The 21,965-nt window shown below is 36.2% G+C and overlaps 1 protein-coding gene and 1 pseudogene across 1 annotated transcript in view; both read right to left on the reverse strand.

Annotated features, from left to right (window-relative positions):
• Rnf145 (ring finger protein 145) overlaps positions 1 to 15,113 on the reverse strand; it is a gene marked incomplete at its 5' end in the record, with an annotated part of 38,149 nt that extends 23,036 nt beyond the window's left edge. Inside the window, 2 exon segments of the mRNA XM_013508847.1 lie at positions 9,181 to 9,289; positions 14,881 to 15,113. Coding sequence (XP_013364301.1) covers positions 9,181 to 9,289; positions 14,881 to 15,064 — 293 coding nt within the window.
• On the reverse strand, positions 11,793 to 14,108 carry LOC106147424 (annotated as a pseudogene).
• Positions 15,114 to 21,965: the final 6,852 nt, after the last annotated feature.

Consider the following 21,965-nt stretch of genomic DNA (forward strand, 5'->3'; position numbering starts at 1 on the left):
CTATCACTCTATAATGACTGCTTTTAGCATACAATGTTTTCATAGTCTCTTTCTAACACAAGAAAAGTCAGACTCTCAGGAATGTTTATCAACCAGGGGCAAGTGTGCCCCAAAGGGACATTGTGCAATGTCTACTAACATTTCCAGTTGCCGGAACTGAGGGAAGGGTGCTACCAGCACTCAAGGGGTGTTAAAAGCTAAGGATGCTATTACACATCGTACAATACATGGGATAGTTCCCCAAAGAATTATCTCATCTAAAATGTCAATCACACTGTGGCTGAGTAACCTGGTTTTAATGTAAGGAAGTATAAATGCTATATTTGCAAATAACACATAAATTCTGATCATTATAGGTAACCACCAAAGTAATTATATTTCATACACTTCTAAAATAGAATGCTAATTAAATGAATTATGAAGTTTAAAATATGTATGTAAATATTATTAATAGTTACACAGTCTTTGAAATGCTATTAAAGAAATAAATATATATTTAAAAGAAAGAAAACTAAGTCTCAATACTACCTAAACCTCTAAAGATCAGTAAGTTCTTCATGGAATATACTTCGCTCCAGTTGAAAGGCGACCAAGCAAAACCCACAATTCAGTAGCCTGGAGGTTCCCAGGGGTTAGGGACAGAGGGAGTAGAGGTAACTACTTAATGGGTACTGGGTTTTATTTTGGGGTAACTGAAATGTTTTAGAATTAGATAAAGGAATTACATGAAAGTACTACATGCTACTTTAAACTGTTTAATTTTATATTATGTGAATTTTGCATCAATTAGAAAGGTATATCAGCACAAGAGTATTAACCCCGAGGGGAAAGCCAAAAGGTGCCCATAAGGGTCTCTGTCCCAGCAGCTTTCTTACTGAGGACTGAGTAGCACAGGTTCCCTGTCATGTTTGCTGTCCCCTTTCATTCTGTCACACTGTTGATGCTTCATAATGTAACTCAGCAAATTCCACACTACAGAATTGCTTCCTGGTGAGACTTTCATTATTCTGCATTATTGCACAGCTTTAGTTGATCTATTTTTTTAAATCTTCTTTTTTATTTTTAAGAGTTTCTTACCTTAAATTACAGAACAAAACCAACAAAACTAAGGAAAATTAAAATGCTCTGTAGTTTTTTTTTTAATTCAAAGAAATTAGTGTGTATAGAATATGTTGCTAGTACTCTGCTAGACCCTGTTGATAGTACAGTAGCTAAGATACGGATCCTGCTATGGTAAAGCTCACAAACAGAAAGAACTGAGACTTAAATGTGTAACTATTTAATGATAACTGCAAAAAGTGCTGTGATGATTACAAAGTTTTTTAAAATTCTTATTATTCAGTTCATAGCCCTAATTAAAACTTTCATCTATTATTCTCTTCATTTCTATTTTTTTAAACTGCTAGGTTATTTTCATTTAGCTAGTTCTGTTATTTTAAATATCATTTATTTTACTTATTCTATTTTGTAAGATTATAAAGGGTCTTAATGTACATATTTCCTTTTATTAAACCTTATTTTCCATTCCTTTATTTTTTAAGACTCCTTTTTTCTAATCCATTTCATCATCATTTTCTTTTTAATTCTTTTTCACTTTCTGTATATTCATTATTTTGTGACATGCTACAACTACATGACACTAAGGGAGGTTTACATTCCAGTATACCAAGTAATCAACCTTTAGGCCACAACCACTATTCCCTGATGTGAAGCAATTTCTTCCCACTAGCTCTTCCTTTGTCCTCCTCTGAGAACCTAAAAATGGTTCTCTCCCAGTGCTGCAAATTTCCCCTTCCAACCCAACTGATCCCATATGTTAATTAACCTGCTGTAGAAATTAAATCTTCCCTAGGTACCACCTAGGCTCTTTCCCTTTTCTCAATTCCCCTTTTTTGCTCAAGACAGTCCCTTCAGAATCCTCCTTGCCTGTAAGTCATACATTACTAAAACCAGCCAAGCCCAGAAAACCAGCAGACCTTCTGGGCCAGTTGAGCTGAGCTTCCAGAGGGCAGTCTTACTGGCAAGGGCAAAACTAACTAGTATGCCATGCAGCCACTATGGTACTATCTCTTCTAAAAGAATACTCTGGGGACTGCATGCTAAACTGTAGAGAAGTGAAATTATGATCAATGTCATAAAGACGTCTATGTCTAATTTATGTACAACTTCAGCACATCTTATTCAGCAATGACAATTTTTGGCTACCTAAACCCTCCCAACAGGAAGAGTCACTTACAAGATTAAATAAAGAAGAAAATACAATAAACTGACAAGAAGGATCCATAGGAGTTATTCAAAATTTTGTGAGTTATTTTAAGTTAACTATTAGTTGAAGGCAAGAGCCATAAATTCTAATTTTAATGAACATTTTATATCATGTTTTAAGTATCAGATGAGCTGCTCAAGGGGAACCTAACAAATTTTCAATTTAGAAGATTTAAATAATAAAATGTATTAAGTTGATCAGAAGTCAGAATTCTTGCCATTCTGTTTGTAACTGAATAGAACTTTTTCCTGCTTTTTTCATTCTTGCAATCTATAGAATGTCAACGATCAACCCTAAGCAATAATAAGCCAGACACTTTGAAAATGTTCTCTAGTCCTCTGGGATAGTGTCTTCTCTTTTAATTGGAACTGTTTGGGGGCATAAGCAATGTGAAGGATGCATGAAAAAGGCCTCAAGGATAGCTTGCAATTAGAAAAATTCTTACTAAAAAGAGGCATATAAGTTATAAAAATAAACAACAAAAAACCTACGAGCTTACTACTCCCTAACTGATGAAAGACTTTTACCTAACAGTTTTTTAAGCAACCTGACTGGACAAGCTAGGAACAATCTGTATATTCTGGCTTTCAAAAGATGTTAATTCCAAAGAAATTTATTCTTCTTTCATACATAACAAAGTAGGGAGCCCTTTATGTTTGTTTTTCGCAATATGGGCAAACAAAAAAGCACCACTCAGTGTAAGAGATCTCAGAAACTGAAATGTTCAAATACCTGTATTCAAGCACATACTGTACATACACACCTACTATATACACTCAGCACTATCCTAGCAATTAATTACTCATTCTAGTCAAGGTTTATTGAAATTGTTTGGGGCCTCCCTCCAGTTTCTTTCTGCCCCTTCCTGACATTTAACACTTGGATTTCATATGTTCGATGGAAGAAAACATGAAACACAGGTCAATTTCACTTCTGTCAAACTTTAAAAGTTTAGTACATAAATGACAAAATTCATTTTAACAATTCCTTAAGGCCGGGCATGGTGGAGTATGCCCATAATACCAGAACTCTGGAGGTTGAGGCAGGAGGATTGCCATGAGTTTGAGGCTAGATTGGGCTACACAGTGACTTCAAGGCCAGCCTAGACTACATAGTGAGACAGAAAGAAAAACTCAAAAACAACAAAAAACCAATCCCTTTATAGCAGTCATTCTCAACTAAGGAGTTTTGTTCTGCAACACAGTATGTGGCAATGTCGAGGAACATTTTTTGATTGTCACAACTGCTAGAACTACTGTCAAGCAGTGGTTAGAGACCCAAGGCAGCCTCCACAGACAAAGAACAAGCAAGTCCAACATGCTAACAGGTTAGACACAGAGAAACTCCTTATCTACAGCTGTGAATTATGCAAGTTTTCACCAGACAGTGGTCAATTTGATTCTTACCAAAATGAAAAGACTAGTTATAAAAGATAAAACTCAGACTGGCTAAATGAAGTTTTTTTTTTAAAAAAAAAAAAAGAAAGAAAGAAAGTCAGTTTTAAAGCTGCCTTATGAAATTTGAACCCTTTAACTAAAAATTTCAATCTTAACATCCATGTGTCATGTTCAAAATATTTATTAAAAGTGACATGTCATGAATAGCTCAAGAATAGCATCCATGAGAAAGTACCATCAGTGTAAGTTATATTTACGAAAACCACTAAAATATGCCATATCATGAAATTCATTTATTTAATACCAAAACAAACTTCCCAAGTTTCAAAGAAGTCACTTAGTGAAGTAAAAGTGAAACTCTCACTAATTTTCTTTCCACTGATTATGCTGGGTCTCTAATAAGTAAACTATTAAGAAAACCTGGACTCAGAGTCTGGGACTGTCCCCAGAAGCTTGCCCACTTCAGGATTTTCATTTGTAAATTCCAAAGGATTAACTTCCAGGAAGATGACGGAGTGGTAAGCAGCAGAGAAAGAGCTTCCCCAAGATCTGGTGTCCAGACACTGGAATATAGCAAAGTGAGGAAGAGAAGAAGGAGGGAAGTGGGCTCTAACCTGTTGTTCTTCCTGGCATACCAAGACTGAGACTGCCTAAGGGTCATAAACAATACTAATGTCAGTGCCAAACAACCAGGAGCTGGGCCAAGTAGGCAGCAACTTCTCATCGCCAATAAACAGAAGAGGTAGGATCCTGCAACAGACTCAAAGCCCAAAAGCCAGCTATACCTGGACGACATCTATGAAAAATAGTTTCCTAAGGGTTCTACATACTAGCAATAAAGCTCCTTGCCATAAGCAATTTATAAGCGGCAACCTAAGAATTAAACAAACAACAGAAAACGAGAAAGACACTTAAATAAGATGCAACCACAGACTTCCAGCTCACCAAAGGCAAACTCAAGAAGCAATGAGGTGGAACACCTTGAAACCTGGACTCTCTGAAGTGGTAACAGTGGAAGTAACAAAAGCAAATGAACTAGGCTCTAAAAAAAAAAAACCAAATTAGAAATACTTTATCAGATAACTACAGAGATGGTGACCATAGAGAAAGACACGCTTAGTGACTCTACAGGAGATACAGATTAAAAAATACAGAAGAAGAAAATGATGGAAACATGAATACCCGACTTAGGAAAGAAATGGAATCCATGAAAGAGATTCAAACAGATATCCAGGAGGTTAAAAATTCCACTGAGAGTATATGCAGCAGAATGAGCCAATGGGAGGACAAACAGAATTTCAGATATAGAAGATAGAATTGTGGTTAGTGATCACGAAAAGAAAGATTTCTTTTAAAAAAGCAAGAGACCATGAGAAATCAACCAGCAGCTGCTACATGATGCAAAGAAGAGTAACACAAGATTGATAGAGCCAACGAAAAAGCAGCAGACAGTGCAAATGACATAAAAAAAAAACCTATTCACAGAAGTAATGGCACAAAACTTCCCAAGCAGGGAAAACGAATTTGACATAAGGTAAGTGAGGCATTTACAACTCCAATTAGCCATAATCAAAAGAAATATACACCAAAGAATATAATAGTAAAGATTCCAGAAATTCAACAAAAGAACAGAGTATTAAAAGCTGTTAGAGAAAAGAAACAAATCACCTACAAAGGAAAGCCCATCCAAATCACTGCATACTTCTTAACACAAATCCTCAAGTTAAGGAGAGCTTGGAGTGAAGTATTTCAAGCCCTAAAGGAAAATGACCTCCAACCCATATTTATGTATCCTGCAAAACTATCTTTCAAAACTGATGGGCAAATAAGAGATTTTCATGGTCAAGAATACGTGAAGAAATTCATGACATGAAACCAGGTCTCCAAAATGTTCTGAAGGACATTCTAGAGAGAGGTACAAGGACTATAATTCCATGAGCCCCAACAGAATGAATCCACCACTCAAGGCAAGCAATTAAACAGAGAGGGGAAAAAAGAGACCGACAACAAGAAAATAACATGACAAGGTAAGTCAGTACGTATCAGTTACAACCATCAATGTTAATGGCCTCAATTCACCAATCAGAATAACAGACTGGCAGAAGGGATCAAGAAGCAAGATCCAACAACACACTGCATACAAGAAACACACTTAATTCAAAAAGAAATTCACAGATTGAAAGTCAAAGGATGGAAAATAATACTCCATGCAACAGAAACTCAAAAAAAGCAGGGGTAGCTATTCTATTTACAGACAAAGTGAACTTTAAGCCAACACTGATTAAGAGAGACAAAGAAGGCCATAACAATCTTGTAAAGGGAACAATATAAGAGGAAGAGGTAATGATCATAAATGCTTACATAATATTGACAACTTACATAAATATTAACAGACATAAAAAATGAAGCAAGCACTACTACAATTGTAACACAGGACCTCAATACCCCATTGTCACAGATAGATCAACTATACAAAAAAAAAATAAGTCAACAAAGAAATATCTGAAATGAACCATATTTTTGAATGAACAGACTTAGTAGATGTCTAGAGAGTTCTACCCCACAAATCAGAATACACATTTTTCTCAGCTACACATGTGATGTTCTCCAAAACAAACCACATACTTAGCTCATACAACATGCTTAAGTAAATGCAAAGAAAGTCAAATTACCCCACACATATTAACAGACCACACTGCAATGAAACTGTAAATAAAGATACCACAACTTCATAAACACATGGAAATTAAATAGTGCCCTCCCAAATAAGCAATGGGTCACAGATGAAATTAAAGAAATTAGACAGTTTCTACAATTAAATGATAATGCTAATATGCCAGAACTTGTGGGATACAATGAAAGCAGTCTTACCAGGGAAATTTATAGCAGGAAATTCCCATATCAGAAAAAGCGAACAAGCACAAATAAACAACTTAATGGTGAATCTCAAGCTTTTAGAAAAAGAAGAGAAAATCAAGCCAAAAGCTTGAACAAGAGAAGAAAATTATAAAGATCAAAGCAGAAATTAATGCAATGGAGACTAAAAAAAAATACGAAGAATCAATGAATCAAAGAGTTGGTTCTTTGAAAGATTAAATAAAACTTGACCCAACCTTATCAAAAAAAGGAAAAGAAAGACTCAGATCCTCGGAATTAGGAATGAAAAGGGTAAAATTCCAACAGTTCCTCCAGAAATTCAGAAAATTATCAACACATACTTTGAGAACCTGTATTCTAATAAGAGGAAAACAAAGAATACATGGACAGATTTCTATATATATATAAATTACCAAAAATGAATCAAGAATATATAAAGATTCTAAATAAACCAGTATCAGTCAGTGAAATTGAAGATATAATTAAAAACCTAGCAACAAAGAAAGGTCCAGGCCCTGATGGATTCACTGCTAAATTCTATGAGAAATTTAGAGAAGATTCATGGTGCTACTTCTCAAACTCTAATGAAACTGAAAGGGAAGCAATACTCCCAAAATGATTCCTGGAAGCAACACCAACACCAGAGAAGATCCAACCAAAGAAGAGAACTGTAGGCCAATCTCCCTAATGAACACAGACACAAAAGTCCTCAATCAGACACTGGGAAACAGAATGCAGCAAATCATCAAGAAGATTAGCTTGTAATCACAGCACTCTAGAGGCTGAGACAGAAGGATCCCACTGAGTTCAAGGCCAGCCTGGACTACATAGTGAGTTCAAGACTAGCCTGAACTACACAGTGAAATCCTGTCTCAAAAAAAATCCAAAGGATTATAAGGATCAAAATGAAATGTGAAAAAAAAAAAAAACAAAAAAAAAAAACAAAATGAAATGTGAGCAGGAAGTAGTCTGGCCCATTACATTATTAAAATTCTTTTTATTAATGTTTTAATTTTCTAATAAAGAAAACATATTTAAAATAATAGCAAACATTCCCATAAACTAAAATTAGAAAGTTAACAATTGCTACAAAAAGAAAGGTCAGAAAAAGCCTTCTTTCTTAGCCTCTGAAGCTATTCTGAGTCCCTTTTCCCCCCACATAACAGAATTCTAACCTCTATAGAAGTGCATGGTTTCAGCCATTACTAAACCACATAGCTTAAAAAAAAGTCATGTTCATGTTTTTTACCCAGAATTATAATAACTAAAACGCAATAGTTTTAAGAGCTCTACCTTTAACTTAGATTTTGATTGAGCTTCAAAATCCTAAAAAGCTATCATCATAGAAGATTCTACAATTTAAAAAATCATTTTTAAATAATAATGACACAATAAAATACTCATAAAATATAGTTGTGATTAGAAACAACATAGCAATGCTGTTAAAATTCACTGAGCACTTACTCTATGTCAGAAATTGTGCTCAGAAATACATGCCTCATCTTACTGAATCTTACATTTTACAGGTGAAGAAAGTAAGCAAGGATTATCTTTCTCAACACCCAAAGTTATAGAGCAGAGAGAAAGTAACCTGGAATTTCAATGTTTCAAATCATCCATTCATGCATCCAAGAACCAGGTGAGAGTGGCTCTCAGGTGCGTAGGCTCTCATCTGGATAGTAAAATGGTTACTACAAAACCTGGACCCCAAACGCTTTACATGCTTTACAGATTTGATTTTTCACAATGAATAAAGATAGGGAAGTATTTCCTACTTAACCCTGAACTGAGATTTGGGGTGTCCAGACAACGCTATAGGAACATGCCGTGTATGGGTTTGGGTGAACAATGTTGGATGAGAAAGACATCAAGTTGTCTGGGTCAGTATTGGTCCTCAGACTCCTCGAGTATCTCCTGTAGAGATATGCTACAGGAAAGACTTCAACTATTTTCATGAAGCCAACCGAGGTATATACACGTGACACAAAACAACAAAAGTTAATGTCTCTACTCTTGAATGGAACACAACTTGAGCTGAACATGAAAAGACAAGAAATGCAGCACTACTCTGGCAGCTCCTGATTTTGTAACCTGGACGTCAGAAGACACACCCTGGGCAAGAACAGCAGCAAGAGTTAAAAGTAAGAGACCCTCCAGGTACCATTATGAACACAGCACATCAACCTGGTAGGAACTGAGAAGACAGGTGTCACCTTGAACACAATCCTCCTGACCCGGTCTCCCACGTGGTGGGGTTATGGGTGTTATACCACCCACCACATCTAGGCAGAACTTGATTTTCTAAAAATGATGAAAGTAATGAAGGCCATAAAAATTAAGACTAAGATGCTCTTCTAGCCAGTCTTTAGAAATTCTTTTCTCAGGCAATATAGAAAAGTTCAAAAGTATCTTTAAACACAACCTTAAGGCTTGTTAGTTTTAAGTTTCCTTTTAAGCAAAAAAATAAAATAAAATCTGAGTCTAACCCCAAATTTACTTAAAATATAAGTATCTCAAAATAAAAATGAGTTTTGTACACCTACAAAGACTTAGCTTCTTAACAGTGTTTATGAAAAGCATTTTACTGGCAAAAGAGACTTTAAGTTCAGTCACACATTTCAAATGTGCAGTCGCACTTACCTGGAGATTTGATGTCCAGCATAGAGGAGCAGGGCAGTCAAAAAATATAAATAAAGCTGAACCAGATGCTGCCTGGGCAAGGTGAGTAACACAACACTTAAGATATAACCTGCAGTAGAAATTAAGAGATATAAACAAAATATAATTCTAACTCAGCCTCCCAATTAATTATATCAGAAAGAGCTTGAAATAGGTTATTTTCCACTTAAGGCTTCAACTTCTGAGGTTTTTTTATATCACTATCCAAGTTCATGGAGCACAGTAATATAATTGTGAATTTTTTTGTTGTTAAAGAATGTTTTAGCATTTGACACTTTCTGTGTAATTTTCTGACTCTGTACTCAAACAGACGCAAAGGTATAACGACTCCTCTTATCATCTACCTTTGCTCAACAACGTCTTGTTTTATGCCAATTCTCTCTCTCTCTCTCTCTCTCTCTCTCTCTCTCTCTCTCTCTTCCTAGTGGCAGAGGAAGAACTGGATCTCTCCATGGCTGCCTGTTCCATTTGATTTCAAGATCTTGTTTCTCTAACTTCAGAACTTCCTCTCTCCTACATCTTCAAATCATTCCAGCTGACACCAGTTCTTTTGTTTCACAGAAAGTGCAGGGCTCTTCCTCATCTTGGAAAAAGCAGATACTTCTCTTCAGTGATTTCTTCTAATTCTTTTCATTCCACTGACAAATGTTTCAAATTATCTGTACCCAATACCTCTATTTTGTAACTATCTGTTTCCTTCATTTCCCATAATCTACAACCCCTCTTTCCTCTTCTATTCTAAGGAAATTTGGAAGTCAAAAACAGTCTACTTGTCAAATGTAACACATCCTGCTTACCCTTGCTGTGAAGGTTTGTACGTAAATGTACTCCAAAGCTACCAGAGAGGGTGTATCTTCTCCCCTGGATCCTCGCTCAGCACTCTGCTTCTCACCTACTATGAGGTGACAGCTTTCCTCCACCCAGACCTTTCCACAACGCTGCTCACTATGCAAGACTGAAACTTCTACAATGTGAGCCACAAGAAACCTCTCCTCTAGGTTGCAGGGTTTGGTCTTTTGTCCTTGTGGTGAGGAAACTGACTAAGCATACTCAGCCTTACCAGCTGAGGCAAAGCCCCTCAAAACTCCATGATTCTTTGGCTCTGTGACAGATTTCCTCTTCTAATGCTTCCTCCACCATCTTTTCACTTTTGCTGAAGAACAAAGAAATTTGGTCCCTAAACAACTGCTTTTCTCTCTATAAAGAATCTGACACGAAGAATTTATTTTATTGCTTTGAATATTGGTATCATCCCATATATCTGTTACGAATAGTTATAAAGCTCCTACAACAATCACCAAACACATCCTCATTTCTAAGTGGGCCTTCTGTACCTCACGATGCCCAGAGCCAATGTTCTCATATTGAACAAGTTCAAATGCTCCATTCTTTCTCTCTTAACAAGGTAGCTCAGCCTCTTTCACTCTCCAAAATTCTTTTCACTCTTACTCAAAACCTGAGTTTTCAGTAAGTCTCACTATTCACTCTGTGGCGTTATCCAAAATAAAGTTGACAGTGATGAAATTAGCCTAATATAATTTATAATGAAGGCCAAAAAAATTACTAACATAGACTTGCTTAAAACAACATTGGTGGATCTATTAATTTTTACTACTTAAATATGTGACAGTACTAGAGGAAAATGGGGGCCTGGATTAAAATAGCATCTTTAGGTATGGAGCTGGCAGAGTCAGCTACAAGCTAACTGTATATTCAAATATATTTTACCCTCACTCACTGGATGAGTGGATGAGAATAAGGAAGTGAAAGTGGTTCTGATCTTTCTAGTCTGGGTAATCAAGAAGACCGCTTTGCCATTAATACAGGAAATAAAAGAGGAGGAATAGGTCTGAGGTGAAGTACAGGTGCTAAGTTCAGTGACTTAAAAAAAAATATTCAGAAAAGATGGTCCGAATTAGGAAAAGAACGAGAGAAATGACACTTTGCAGAAAGGTCTAACATGTGGCTAGGAATTTGTTCATTATGGATCCGATACTAGCTAGGTGCTGGGAATATTGAGATAACAGACAACCTTTTTCTAAATTTAAAGCTCACAATCTAGCTGGGCAAACAGGTTAAGTACACAGACCCTCAATGCAGCCTCGTAAGAATCATGATGGTGTGAACTGGGAACTATGGGTCACAGAGGAAGAACTCAAACCTCAGACTAAGGTGGTAAAAAAGCAACAGAAAGTAAAGGTAGAGATTTGTAGCCAAAACTATGTGACATCTACCTAACAATGAAAGATGAAAACTGAACAAAAATTCTAGGTAATACCAATACTTAAGTCTAAAGGGAAAAAAAAGATTCAGAAAAAATGGTCAGAATTAGGAAAAGAATGAGAGAAATGACACTTTCAAGAAAGGAAGTCAATGGCTTCATAAACATAAAAAAGCCTGCAGACTGAGGACACAAATGAGGCTTCAATTTTACTAGGTCACTAATGACTTCAAAATCTTTATACCCAAGGCAATAAAAAGAAGGTATCTACAAATGAACCTAACAAACGTCTAAAAACTATGCGAAGAAAACTTTAAAACACTGCAAAAAAAAAAAAAAAAAAAAAAAAACACTGCAGAAGTATACAAGACAAACCTTGAACAAAGACTTTCTGTGTTCTTACACAGAGAAGACCATTATTAAGCTATCACTTTGCCCTAACTTAAAATGTTAATAATGCAATCTCAATAAAATGGTTAATAGGTTTTTTGAGGACTAAACTAGGTAATTTTATTTTTTTGCTTTAAACAATTTATTTAACTGAAATGGACTTTCATTTATTTAACTGAAGTGACTTCCATTTATTTTGCTACATCTTTTCCCCATGGTGATTTACAGGATCTTCAAGCCAATAAAAATATTTCATAAGTTTCTGGTCATCTAGGTAGACACGTACACAATACTTCAGCAATATCTTTCTGAAAGAAAAACACTGAAGAGTAAAGACCTGACGCAATTAATTAAGTACGATAAACATCTGCTCCAAATATTTGGCACTACACACCTATTCAATTAAGAAAACCATCCCTACAACACAGGATGATTTTTTATGTTTAAGTAGGGCCTAGAACACTTAGCGGCAATTAGGTACTGAATGACAGAGCTACATCCCCAGCTTATGCTATGAGTTCATAGAGAATAGGTTCCAATAACTCAGGCTCCTTCCCATTGGTTCTCACGAAGGGTGCTTCTCTGGGGCAGTGGGGGTGCTGCAGGTTGGCGCTTCAGTTCAACCCAGGTACCTTTCTCTTTGGCTTCTTTCTTTTTCTGATCATTTTCCTTGACATGTTTCAGGAACATGTCAACTCAACTCTTTGAGTGTTTAATATGTTCAATACACACATTAATCCTCTTGTCAAGTGTCTTGCCCTTAACTTGCTTATTTACAACAATGCCAACAGCACGCGGTGTAACACTGTAGACTCTTCCTGTTTTGCCATGGTAACATTTGTGTGGCATTTCTTTTTGTACAGTACCCAATCCTTTGATGTCTACAATATCACCCTTTTTGTAGATTCACATATGCGTGGTGAAAGGAACAACCCCATGTTCTCTAAAAGGCCTACAGAACATGTACTGGGTTCCACTCTTCCTTTCCTTTGTGTTCATCATCTTGGCAAATTATTGGAAGATGGTAGTTCCAGCCGACAGGAAAAGGGGAAAATTAGGTAGTTAAGTTCTACAGAAAACTAACAATAAAAACACTGAAGCAGAAATAAGGAAAATGAGGGGTCTTTCAGCTAATAAAATATGATCTAAGTCTTCAATAAATGAAACACAGTGCTAACAGTCCACAAAAGTGGGCAGATAGACAAAAAGACCACAAAAAAATATTCAGAATAGAGGAAAATATCTTAGGTGGAGACTTCTGAATAGTTACCTAGAAAAAATAAAATAGCTGTAATCCACTGTACATGCAGATAAATTCTAAATGGAACATAGATGTAAGCATGAAAAATGAAACCATAAAAGAAATAGAAAATTTAGAATGTATTTAGGGAGCATTATATACTTTGCCAGGTTACTCCAAACAACAAACTGTTCAAGCTGAAAATATCCCTTCTAAGGGATAAATAATCTAAATATAAATAATTATATTTATTTAAGGGATAAATAATAAATAATAAATAAATAATAAATAAATAAAAGGGATAAATAATCTAAAATATACCTTAACTAAGTCTTCTCTACCACAGGATGGAATACGTGTACTTAAGGAGACTCCGTTGAATTCCCAAAGTTTTAAGCCAGAGTATGAATTTCAACTGTACCAGGGTCTAGTCAACTTTTAAAATTAATGTTTTTGGCTATTAGGCAGATGTTTTTATAATAAATATTTTAATCTTTTCATAAATAATACATGATAAGCACATTTTTAAAACCACAGTGTGTATTACTTTGCTGATTAAGCTTAAAATCCAAGCCAAGTACCCACTTGTTCTGTAACTGGCTGGAATTACTTTCCATAACTTGGCTAACATACAAAACCTTTAATGAAGGGCCAACAATTACAGGGTTTGCACCATCAAAGTATCTTATTTCACACACTTTCCTGAGGTAGTGCCATTGACACAGGGTAAGCTCTGTTTCTAGTACACTGTCTTTTCTATTATACCACTCCTCCCATAGCAGCCCACTTGGTTATCTCTTAGAGGCATGAGGATTTTCAGGGTTAGGTTGTAGAACTCAGAAAGTCCTACAGATAAAAATAAATCTCAGAAGAATAACCTTTCACAATTTTATAGAAGATACACATTGTGATGAACAAGTTCTAATAACAAAAATATCAACATAAAAGCACTATAATACCATAATACCATGTCCAGAGTTAGACAGCAACAATGTTAATAAAAATGTCATATTACCTGTAAACTAAATATTCATTGAAATTACGGATAATTTTATTCTATCTTTTTTTTTTTCCAGTACCAGGAATCAAACTCATGACCTTGCATTTGCCAGGCTGGTGCTGTGCCACTGAGCTAAATCCCCAGCCCCTAAGGATACTTTCATTCTAGATGAACTTTATCTGCTCCATGCCTGTATTTCTTGACTTTAACTTCTTTAATCTTTCATCATTACTTTTATCACATCCCTCAAAGTACACCAATTACAATGCCAGGAGTGTTTTTCTAAGGAAGAAAATATACTTCAGAACAACTGCCTACATTTCATATTTTAGTTTGTCTGGACTGGGGCTATAGCTCAGCGGTAGAGTGCTTACCTAGCATACATAAGACTTTGAGTTCAATCCCCAGTACCAAAAAAAGAAAAGAAAAAGTTAGTTTATATCAGGAAACAGTAACGAATATCGAACTTTAAAGAAATCTTACTTTTTCCCACTTCCAAACTTTAAGGACAAATTAGAAGAAACCAAATGCCTGCAAATATACTTCTCAGTATTCACGTTTCACCACATTAAAAGCTAACATTTTTTTTTCTGCATTCCGGTTATATCTAATAAAATACTGCCTGCTTTCCTCTAGCCTTAATAATTCATATGCGATGGTAAGACAAATAAACAAGAGGCATATACATTCATTAATGACTATCAGTCACCTCAGTGTAAGTGAAACTCGTTTTACCCAAAATCAGAAATACCTAAAGGCATAAATCATAATGTTCACAATAAGGTTAGAAAATGTGATGTAGATACTTACCTACATAATGCATATTAAGGGCCAAATACTTATACTGGAAAAGAGGGTTGTTATTGAGGCTACTTCTTTGGATCTGCTGGAAAAAGGAGCTGACATCCCATCTGTACAGGACATCCAACAGCATGATGCTGGGCACCCTCAGAGCCACATTTAACACCGCCTCGAGTTTCTCCTTTGCAGCCATCTTTTCCCTTTGTTTTTTTTTGTTGTTGGTTTTTTGTTGTGGAGTAGACCTAAAATTCAGAAAACATAGTATGTAAAAAAAGAAATCAAACTTCTTCTAGATATCTGCTTGTGTATCTAATGCACTGCCATATGCCACACAAATTCTCAAACTCCTCAGCCGCATCTATTTTTAGGTATTTATGAAATAAGCCTTGCACTGTGTTTCTGCATTGACACTTTCAGGTCTGCACATATTTATGATTCTGATTAAATGATCAGGCCACAAAACTTACTTTTTAAAATGCCACTAACTCCTGACAGGTACTTATTAACAACAGTCCCTGTAAGAATACTTTTAACTTTTGTCCAAATTTGAAAAAAAATTCAACTATATATAATTGAGATTTACATGGCCTCTAAAGAGAGTAAATCTTAAGTATTTGCTAAATTAAAGTCATTCAAAACAAGTTTTACAAATCCATGTTTAGCTTGTGGTATCTTATACTCTAGTCTTCTTATTCACTTACAATCAAAGCTGAAATCTTGTATTTACAATCTAGACAACTTAGAATGAAAATACAGGCAGAAGGAACATTTACAATATTGTTTCCTTAAATTACTACACTCTTAGATCTAAAATTCTCACAATCTAGCTAGGCATACCAGCTACTAGAGACTAAGGCAAGAGTATCAAAAGGCCAAGGCTACCCTGGCCCTTAAGAGCCTATCTCAAAATATAATTTAAAAATTTAAAAAGGTTTGGAAATGTAGCTCAGTAGTAGAGTGCTTGCCTAGCATGTACAAGGCTCTGGGTTCAATCCTCAGTACCTCTGACTGCCCCTGAAAACAAGAAAAACTCCCAAAATATCTCTTCACAATGGGAAAATAATACTGATCAAATTTAGCCCTTGGTATACACACACACAGGCACACGTAAGTCAGGCACCGAATCTGCAAGGTCTTTCCTTAGATGCTGATAAGTATTAGGAGAAAGAAAGAAAAAGAAAAAAACAGCAGGTATCAGGATCTTGAAAGGACAATTCAATGTAATACCATTTTACATGGCAGAGTTGTAGATTAATCCAAAGAATTTTAAGAGTGACATGAGCTTCCACAAACAAAAGTAAGGAAAGGACAATTTAAGAGTAAAGATAATTCTGGTTTGTTGGCTTTTACAATATCCTTTTAAGAATTCTGCTGAGAAAGCTAAACTCATTTCCAGCTCTGGCAGTAATTTTAGACATTACAGGATAAATGAAAACATTTATTTCTGAAGAAAATTACAGTGACAGATTGCTATGCTATGGTTAAATATTTGCCAGCATTTTCCATCTTACCCTCCAATTTTCATAACTCCCTAGGTCAGGCAGTTAAAAGTCAAAAACAGCTCAACTCAGCACACCATTAATATGAGCCTTTATATGATCATGTATCAATAATTTCTATAACCCAAATGCTGTTAGATGTATTATACAAATACTACCAATAATATATAATTAATATTTTATGGATAAAATCTAATTCTGATTACATAGAGTGAACAAGGCCCAAGACCTCTGAATAATTTTCCCACACAAGAAACCAATATTATGATTTTCAAAACCGAATATCCCTGACCTGAGGCGGGGCGGGGGGGGGGGGGGAAGCACTGAAAAATAAAATCTCTAATCAACATTTACTGCAAACTACACCATTCAGGAAACTGAACTAATTTCTATAAACGCTTGAGATTAGTCAATCCTCCACAGCTACCAATTTTGTTCATGGATTGAACCAACTTCAGCTCAAAAATATTGGGAAAAAGAAATTATGTCTGTAGTGAACATGTACAGACCTTCCTTTTTACATTATTCCCTCAACAATTCAGCATACTATTTATACAGCACTTACACTGCATTAGGTATTATAAATAGTCTAGAGATGATGTAAAATATACAGGAGATGTGCAGAGGTTATATGCCACCTATGTAAGGACATGAGCTTCCACAGATTTTGGTATCTAAGGCAACTTCTAGGACCAAAACCCTGAGGGTAACAGAACAACTGTACTTTTAAAAGAAAAAAGCATCTTGGGGAAAAATACACTAAAATAATACCAGGAATATCCTTTTACACAGAAGGTCTAGAGATGATTTCTTTTTCTTTTATTTATTTTTATTTTAAAGAGGAAAAAAATGAGAATAACAATAAAACAGAATTTCAAGACAGACTAGTTGGAGAGTTACATTAATACAATGCATAATGTCTCCGTAGTAGTTATTCAGATTACAAGATGTAAGCATTATATCTTGTCCAAACAATATTAGCACAAACCTTTCTTTTTAATGAACTAAGATGAACTAGCTGTATATTTATCTTAAATATCTTGTATATAAATACATTTTTTCTTTTCCCCTTCCTTCTTTTCCTCTTTCCCTTGTCAGTTTGTCTTTTCTTTTAAACCATTTCTTCCCAATTCACTGTATCTACTGTACATTTTGCACTTTACTCATTCAGCTTCCCACACTAAGCAGACAATACAATGTTTACACATATGCATCTGTTTCCATAGTACAGTGGTTACCATGTTTCCCTCACACGTGTGCATTTAGTTTATTTCACTTTTGAGTATGGTCTTGAGTTGCATCCATTTACCTATAAAAGTCTCCAGTTTATCCTTCTTTATGGCGTAGTACTCCATTACATTAAAAAAATCTTTTTTATCTATTCATCAGTTGATTCCAAGATTTAACTATTACAAATTGTGCTGCTATAAACATGGATGGACATATATCGCTGTGGTATAATGCCTTTAACTCTTTCAGGAAGATACCAAGAAGGGGATCAGCTGAGTCAAATGAAACCTCTAGTTTTAGTTTTCTGAGGAATCTCCACCCTGATTTCCACAGTGGTTGCACCAGTCTACACTCCCACCAACAGTGGAAAAGGGTTCCTTTTTCTCTACAACCCTGCTAGCATTTGTTAATAGGTTGATTTTTTGATGACAGTCATTCTTTCTGGGGTGACACAGAATCTCAGTGTTGTTTTAATTTGCATCTCACAAATGACCAATAATGTTAAACAATTTTTTGTGTATTTATTTGCCCTCTGCAATTTCTTCATTTGAGAAATGTGGCCAGGGATATAGCTCAGTGGCATAAGCACCTGCCTGGCAAGCACAAGGTCCTGAGTTTGATTCCCAGTACCAAAAAAAAAAAAAGAGAAATGTGTATTTATCTCAGATGCCTATTTTTGATTCGGTCTTTGAATTTGGAGGGGGGGTCTGATTTTTTTCCAATTTTTTTATATGTTCTAGATATAAGTCCTTTAAGGGACAAATGGTTATAATTTTTTGCACTCTTGTGGGTTGTCTTTTCACTCTATTGGCGATTTCTTTTGTTGTGCAAAAGCTTTTAAATAAGGTGGGATCCCATTTGTTGATTCTTTGTAGTAATTCCCTTGCAGTCTGGATTTTGTCATTTCTTTTTCTGTTTGCCAAGTTTTTTTTAGACTATCCATGCATCACTTTAGAGGCAGAATTAACAAATTATTGATGAAAAGTATAATGTATCGAAGCCACCTAGGTGACTTCAGAAAATGCTACCTACTTTGGTGGTCAAACTGGTGTCTTCTTGAAAATTCATTTCAAAGTATGTGAGTAATTATCCTCACAATCCACAAGATACATATGAAAATCATCACGTACTGAGATGACAGCACACATGACAAGCTGTATATTATAATGGAAAAGTAACTACTTTTTCCAAATCCTAGACCCAATACAAATCATTTCTGGTTTTGTTACCAAAGGCAGAGGTAGCTATTACTAAATTAAAACTTGTGTTCTGCATTTATTTCTTCTGACTTTGAGCCTTCCTCTTGCTTTTAATGTTTTGTTATTTTAAAATGTATGTACTTTCACCACTTATCTTAAAGGGGTAAAGAAATCTAGATTTGGTAGGAGAAAAAAAAATCACCCTTTTCCATAGAGGGGATCATCTCTATTACAAAAGAAGCTCATTAGCAGAATGGTACACAGTCTCTCTTACTTTCCAAAAAAAAACACACAACTATAAGAAAAAGCAAACAGAACAAAATAAAAACTTGGGCCCCTAAAGCTGCCAATACAGAAGAAGATCCCAGAAGAAACACAGATCCCAAATATAGCAGTCACCTCAAAACTCTATCTGGGGAGGAACTCAGTCAGACTAAGTTTGATGATTCTGGATAAAATGAAGTATAACCCATTTAATAAAAATTATTACTTACTAAAATTTATTATTTACTATTTTTTACAAATTTATTATTTACTAAATATTTCATTTATTTCTGTACTTGGGTAATATTTTAACAAGTCACTGTAAGGCTGGCCACGTAAAAAAACATGGAGGAAACAAATTTAATATAGCACCTGAAAAATCAAATAGGATAAAACCCACATTCTTCAAAACCTTATAATTTTGAATCTTTTTAAAGTATACATAATAGGTAGTAACCATCACAAATAAACACTGCACACTAACTGGCATCACACACTAAAACCAACACCGAAACAAAATTCTGAAATACTTGTCTTGATTACAGATACTGTACCTGCAGTCACTCACACCTGTCAAATCACTGTGCCATGAAGTAAAAGCAGAACGTTCTTTGCTGAGGTAGAGATTCACCTACATCACGTTAGTTGCAAGCCTAATTTATTTTTTCCCCTGTATTTACTGTCAGATAGAGCTAGTGAGCATATCATAAAATTGGAGGGAAATCAGAATTCTCCGTAAAACCAAAATAACACCAAATAATTCTAGAAAATAAGGAAAGCTGAGAACAAAGAAAATTTAAAGGTCTAACATACCTAAAGCCAACATACAAATTTTCTACACTGTTTCACCTTCTATCTAAGATCTTAAAATGTTCTTCTTGAACTGCAGAAAGAACTGAGACGTAATAATCCAACATGACATCTCTGCAAGTTGTAAACTAAATGTGACTCTGGTTCAAAGATTCATTAGACAGAGAGACAGCTTTAAAAAAGAAAAAAAAAAAGGTGTTTCTTTCCAAAATCCACTAAGAAGGTTCAAGAAATGCTAAGCAAAAACAAGTCCCTAACAATTTCAAGAAATGACTTTCCCAGGCTTAGAACAAGCAATCAGTACTTACAAACACAATAATGTCTAGTCTGAGTACGTACAATGTGCAAAGTTTACCATTCAGATTCGTGGGTTGAGAGACACAGGGGGTCTCAGTCTACCCTTTTCTTAAAATGCAGCACTTTGGTTTTGAATATGAAAAAAAGCAAACAATTCACCCTAACAAAAACATTTTTAAACTCACAGTGGGTCTCTGCTGAAAAAAAAACGTTAAAGCAGAAAGAGAAATGGAAAATGGAATTCTTCTACCCTCCCCAAAAAAGGTTCTCACATCTCCACCTCCTAAACTCCCCTCTAAAAAGAGAAGGCAAAAATAAGAATGACACATGACAATGCAAAACTACTCACAATTTAGAGAGTTAATAATATCGATAATTTAGGACTGAACATTCTACATCTTTTTCTCCCCAACAAAAGAAGAAAACCAAAAATTACTGCTCATTAGCCTCCTTTCTTTGTCCAACCAGTAAAAAAATTCTACCGTCAACTAAAACTAATCTTAAAGATTTTTCTGGCTGCCCATCCGTTAGGATGGTGAGACTTTACAATGAAAAAGAGCAAAGCTAAAGCCTAAAATCTTAAGTAAACTCAGCCCAGAACTGAGACACAACGAAAAAGCACGCATTTCTTACATAAGCATTGGCACGTTTTAAATATAGCTGGTCCTTCTCACACCCCCCTCATTACCAGCTAACTTTGTATATATCTGATTTCCACATGAACTGCTAGCAATAATGATTTCTCATCATCTCTAAAATGGCAAAGGTATGAGTCCACTCTAAAGTACAAGGACTAGCTTTCAACTGGAGTAGACCGAAGAAATAATAACAGAGCTACCTCTGCCATTGGGCGCTCAGCCTGGGTCACGACTGCAGCACCGACAGCTCATCCTTTTGGACGTGATTCGAGATTCAGAACTGCACACTCCGTATTTTAAAACATAAAAAGACACATAGTCCTCTCCTTTCCTTTCACACTAGTTTCCTGTTTACTGCAAGCTGCGATGCAAAGACATCCATTAATCTTTGATGCCTTCTCACTGCAAAGGCCCCTTCCTCTCTGCCGGCGCCTCCTCCCCCCACGCCCGCTGAGCTCAGCCGCGTTTGAACTATAGTAACCCCAACCCAGCTCGCACACGCAGGCAGCGCAGCAGCAGCAACAGCAGCAACGCGTCCGCAGGCGCCCGAGGCTGGGGGATTAGTTCAGCAAAAACTCATGCCAGGAAAGCCAGGGCCGGGAGCTCCCGTCTCAGCTCAAGGGTGCTGGCTCGGCTTTGCCACACACCAAAAGGCTCGCACAAAAAAAAAAAAAAAAAAAAAAAAAAAAAAGCCAGCGAAGCTCACAATCCCCGAATAGATTGGGGGCTCATTCCACCAGGGAGGGCCTGGCTCTCAGGAGTCCGCAGGTGGGGAAAGCATACCTGGAGGGGGAGGACCCAGCGATCACAAGAGGAAGAGGAAAACGGGGCACAAAAGCGATCAGCACCCTGCTTCTGCCTAAAAAGGGCCTGACAGAGGGGATGAGGAGCAACGGGTCCGCACCCGAAGAAGGGTCTGCCAGGCCTTTCCGCACCCGCAAACCTTTCAGCGCTTGCAAGGAGTCAGGCTGAGTTTAGGGCTGCGTTAGACCCAGAAAGGGGAAGAGGGAGAGAGGAGGCAAAGTGGACAAAGAGGCGAGAGGGTGAAGTTGGAAATGGAAACTGGGAAAAGGAGCGGGAAAGGGGCATCTCTGGAAGGGACTTGGATGAGGCCGTGGAGGGGGGTGCAGGAGAGGCGCGGGGAGCAGCCCCGAGGG

Source organism: Chinchilla lanigera, unplaced genomic scaffold, assembly GCF_000276665.1.
Source record: "Chinchilla lanigera isolate Chin_1 unplaced genomic scaffold, ChiLan1.0 scaffold00007, whole genome shotgun sequence".
Lineage (NCBI taxonomy): Eukaryota > Metazoa > Chordata > Mammalia > Rodentia > Chinchillidae > Chinchilla > Chinchilla lanigera.